At 38.8% G+C, this 5374-nt stretch overlaps 1 protein-coding gene across 1 annotated transcript in view; it reads right to left on the reverse strand.

Moving 5' to 3' along the window:
- Window positions 1-2381: 2381 nt before the first annotated feature.
- Window positions 2382-5374, reverse strand: part of itsn2b (intersectin 2b) — a gene marked incomplete in the record, with an annotated part of 53934 nt that continues 50941 nt past the window's right edge. The window contains 1 exon segment of the mRNA XM_014017190.1: window positions 2382-4347. Within this exon segment, the coding sequence (XP_013872644.1) occupies window positions 4200-4347 (148 nt within the window).

The following is a 5374-nucleotide window of genomic DNA, read 5'->3' on the forward strand; positions in this document are numbered from 1 at the left end:
GTGTGTGTGTGTGTGTGTGTGTGTGTGTGTGTGTGTGTGTGTGTGTGTTACATAAGCCAGCTGTTCATGTGGTGAAAATCAAATCATTCCCGTGAATGAGTCAAGTGGATCTGAGGGCCTCTCAGACTCTTTGCTCTTGTCTCTTCAGTGTCCATATGTGTTCCTCACCCCTGCTGGTTTCTTCAGCTCTCTTCTTCTGCTTTACTAAACTTCTAGTTTATTCTTTACCATATGTGCAAAAAGCTCCATCTGCACATTATTTTCTCCATCATTCCTCTCCACACACTGATTTCTACTGGATGTTCCAGAGTCTTTATTTATCAGGGCCATAAAACTTCTTACTTAAGTGCTGAAAATTTCTTAGCTTTGCTCCTACTCTCAGACTTAAGTGTAAGTGCCAGTTATCAAAATTCTTAAGTCTAAGAATCACTCTTACTCTCAAGAAAAGTTAAGACTGCTCCAGAGGACTCTTCAGTGGTTCAGAGTTGCCACTAGGGGTCTGAGATGGACTGAGGAGACAGAGATTACATCTGTCCTCCTCCCCACCTGAGTGTTATTCTCAGTTACAAGGTGGAAAACAGGTTTAATCAGAAATATACAAAAGAAACAAAGGTAAAAAAAAATAAAAAATAAAAAACTGTGCATAATGTTGGACTAAAAGGCGGATATCTGTGTGTAGCTTTTGGAGAAAATATTAAATATACTCAGCTGGTGAGTGCAAATGCTGTAATGCGCAAATTTCCCCACTGTGGGATCAATAAAGTTTTATCTTATCTTATTTTAAGACCTGAATACACTGTTGAAGCTCTCATGGGCCACATAAAATGCTGTGGCAGGCCATACTTGGCCCACGGACCTTGGGTTTGACACATGGGTGTTAGACAGTCCAAGCTACAATATAAAACACCTTTTGATGAACATGGTCTGTTTTGTTTGTGTTTGTGTGTGTGTGTGTGTGGACTTTTGATAGGAAGTCTACATAAAGCAGGAGCTTTCACTATGAGTCATGGTCCAAACACTGCAGACTGGATCAGTTTGTGTAACACATTTATGGTTGTTGCATCAAACTCTATGGCAGGGACGCCCAAACATTTTTCCTAAAAGGGCCAAAATAAAAATTGATCTGAAGGTTGCGGGCCAAAATAATTTAATACATGAAAGGCAAATACTTCTTAAGTAAAGTTGTTTTATTTTTATGGTTTCAGATAGCATCCAGTGCGGTGGCACACATTTTTTAGCCCATGGATGGACATGGAGGAAATTTGACATATGCTCAGGCAGCAAAGGCTCATCAGACTTTTCATAAATTAAAATTTGAGTATTTTTGGTCTTATAAAGTGTGCAAAATATAGATGTGTGCTTAAATCTAATCTAAATGTCTTGTGTAATTATTTGTATTTTATGATTAGTCTTAATATAGTCCAAAGATAAATTGGTAAGGCTTTCTTTTACGGTACCCTTATTACCATGTAATTACAAGGTAATAAAAAATATAATGAAATTGTAATTACTACCTTACTACAATGTAATTACATGGTAATTAAGGTACAAAAGAAAAAAATACTGTTAGTAAAACAACCTTTATTGAGTAACTACAAACAAATTACTATTCAATATTAACTATATTTAAACCAAAAGAATGCAACTGAATTTTGGGGTTAGTGGTTAATTGCAATAAAATATAACTTTAAAACTGTCCAAATTACCTACTACTTATTTAGGTGTTACGTAGTGAATTGTAAGTGCTACATTACTGCAGACAATTAATTACATAGTAAAATTGTACCCTAATTACCACGTAATTACATGATAATAAGGGCACCGTAAAAGAAAGCGTTACTGATAAATTGAGTACCATGAGTTAAGACATTCTGCATTACAGCCAATGGTTGGGGTGATAAAGTGGAAATACAGTGTTTCTACATAAGGCAGGAGATTACAACCTCGTAGCCAGGATAAGGTGGGCCAAACCAAATGGCTTGGTGGGCCAATTTTGGCCCGTGGGCCCCACTTTGGGCAGGTCTGATCTATGGAATGAAATGGTTCCACCTCCAGAAGTTGGGAGTTCAGTGATGAAGTCGACACAAATGTGCAGCATTGTGTAGTGTTGTGTGTTGCTGTCAGGATCTGTGCAGTTACATAACGACTGCTGCTTCTTTGGCCTCAGTTGGAGCCAGTGGAGGGTAAGGAAGGACTTAATGAGCTGTTTGTGTGCATCGACATCGCTACACTGAACTCCAAAAAAAGACGTTAGTAAAATTGCAAATGTACATCAGTTAAATTTGTTCACAATTTATTTATAGAGCTGTCTGTTAAAGGAGTTTGTGATTCTGTTTAAACTGATCCTCACAGAACACATTATCTGAAAAGTTCACCAATAATTCGACACTTTGCTCCATTTTAATGTCTTTAATTTGTCCTCTGAAAACCTGGTTCAGAGCAGCACAAGGAGGTCGGTGTGAAAACAAACAGCTGGTTGATGTTGTGGGTTAGAGTGGACTGAAGAAAAAATACAAAACAAACACACCAGATTTCTGACAAGACAAAGCTGATTTAAGTCTCTTTACACATTCTCCACATGTTCAAAAATGTTAACACACGACACAAAAACAAAACTCTTGGTGATTAAACAGAAACTCATCTTCATCTTTGAGCTAAAAGTTAAAACCGTATCAAACTCCTGTTACACAAGAGACACACCTTCACCTGAGCCCAGCTGATCAGCAGATCATCCTCAACAACAGCGAAGGCCTCTGGATAGTCGCACGCATAAATTAAGAAATAAATACATCACTTCTCTATTTAGTTTCAGAGCAAAAGACATTTAGGAATTAAAACCAGAGATCCTAGTCTAACCTTAAAACACAAATATAAAAAAAAACCTTGTTAAGATTTCAGGCTGCACGTTTATAAAAAGGGACTTTATGAGGCAACAGTTGTGAACTTTGTATTTATGAGGGTGATGCTTAAAAACAGCTCAGGCACGTTGAGTACAGAAAAATATTTAACGAGGAAATTACTATGGTATTTATTATTGTGACAAACTTAAGTTTACACCCTCAAAGTCACCTACATCAGTTCCTCGTCCGACTGATTTTGTTCCCTAAAGAAAAAAAAATTCATCTTCATCCCAAATGATTTTAGAAACTGGGAAAGACAGCGGAGGGCTGGGATAAAAACCAAAGATATTCCGTTTCAGCATCAGAAGTTGAAAAATGACCTGTTTTAGTATCTTTACACATACGGTATATAAACACACACACACAAAAAAACCTACACGACTTGACTGTAGTGTTGCTGTGACACAGACTCGACCCCAAAGTAAATCCCGAGCTCTTCTGTCTGCGTTCAGTAAACTGACTCTGGAGGAGTGCTACAACCCGAAACCTCGTCTCCTGGCTGTCGGAAGTGTTTTACGTTGCCGTCCGTCATCTGTCCTCCGCTGTTTGTGACGCTCTAAATGTCTGTTGTGAGAGGACAACACCGATCCAACCAGTGTGTGATCGGTGACGGCCCAAAAAGTAGGTCAGCCCGAACCTCTCAAAGGTAGTCATCATCTCTGAGAGAGAAATATTTACAATACTTGGACACATCCTTTTAGATGGTTAGGAAAAAACAACAACAACCTGTTAGTTGATCGTTGACTCGTTCGATGGCCTTGGCTGAGAAGATTTGGCAAAATGAAAATACTTAAAGCAACTGTTGTGACAGAGTCAACAGAGATGAATCAGAACAGAACGTCTTCTTTCTAAACTTGGTTCATTTGACCCATGCTTCATTTGGAGACAAACGATCTCCAGCTTTGGAAGCTTGTTTTCTTTTAAAAGGTCTTCAGTGAGAAACTATGCTGCAGACACAAAACTGATGCCCTAAGCTTCACTTCCCACCATCATAACAGAAAAAAATAAAGTTTCTTATTGCTGGATTTATCAGAGATTACCAAATTTCCCTCTGGGATCAATAAAGTATTTTTTGAATTGAATTGAATTGAATTGGAGGCTGAGGAAGACATTAGTGCTGGTTAGGATGGCACTTTTTAAGGCATCGTGTGGAAAATACAGTTCAGAAGATGTTAAAAAAATACATTCAAGTCAGTGTTCTACGTGTGAGAGGAACCATCCTGGTGTGTTTAAAACAAGCAGCTCGTCCCGTTCCATGAATCCGTCCTGATCAGGTGTTCAGTTTGTTGTTTCGGCTTCTTATTGGCTGGCGAAGAGCTGCAGGTCGAGTCGCACCCACACCTCGCCGGTCGAGACTTCGTGCAGCAGCAGGCGGCGAGTCACCGGCCCCTTGTTCTCCAACTCTTTCTTTATGGTTGCAACGGGAACCTCCGTCCTCCCGAGGAACACTGACGTGAGGAGAAACAGGAAGTGTTAAAAAAATAAAACAGGCAGGAGCTCCTGTTAACATTCAGCAGAACGCCTGCGTGCCGTTTTGTATTCGTTTTATTTTGAAGTATCATATCTGTTTCCTGTTCAGCCTGTGTCTGTGTGCATTGCATCAAACTTGACGTCTAGGCCTCCTCTTTCGATTGACACCTCATTTGACCAATTGGGTTCAGGTTTCGGCTGTCTAGGGCCAATAATATATCAATAGCGACCAATTTCCGGTTTCCCTCTTTCTAGATTTGATTGACTGTAAAATCGGCCAATCATATCCGAGCTTCGTTCTGATGCCACAGCTGTGTAGCCAATCACCGTACCTTTCATTTAATGTATAAATAGAGGGGGTGGGAACTTTGTTAGTGATGGAAGATGATAATTCACTGGAGGCGCCCATACTTCGGCACTGTTACAATGCTAAGGAAGACAGCTAACGCTCACAGGAAAATGTTGTTTTCCACAGTTTTTTGGCCAGTTAGCTGACGAAACATGCTGATAAGATGAAAATATATTTGTTATTAAGTGTTTTGAGTGATTCAAGACATGGAAGAGCGATTTTTGTGGCCAGGAGAAGTAAAATTATTTGGATTAAAAGACTTCCGGTCGCCATTTTGAATCGCAAATTTGGACATATTTAAGGACAGATATGCATCAAATGTGAGTGAAAAAAAATTTTTTTTTCACTGCTGGTGGTTTTATAAGCTGTGTGGAATGTTAATGCTCTGAAAGATATAAGGATATATTGTTTATTCTTGTGGTATGGCTGGGTATTGGTGGAAATTTGTCTGAAAGTACAGTGTTGGTGTAAATATTTATGCATATTAATATGTTTTTTTAAATTTAATCATGCTGTGAGTAAATATGGATGGTAGAATGTGTTTTGTGGGAGTTATATCTTTAATTTGAGCCCAGAGTGATGTCCATATGTTGAAATTAGAGTGTTTTAGACAAACTGTACAGTTTGGACATACAGGTAATATGCAAATGAGACA

This window comes from Austrofundulus limnaeus, unplaced genomic scaffold, assembly GCF_001266775.1.
Source record: "Austrofundulus limnaeus strain Quisiro unplaced genomic scaffold, Austrofundulus_limnaeus-1.0 Scaffold163, whole genome shotgun sequence".
Taxonomy (NCBI): Eukaryota; Metazoa; Chordata; class Actinopteri; order Cyprinodontiformes; family Rivulidae; genus Austrofundulus; species Austrofundulus limnaeus.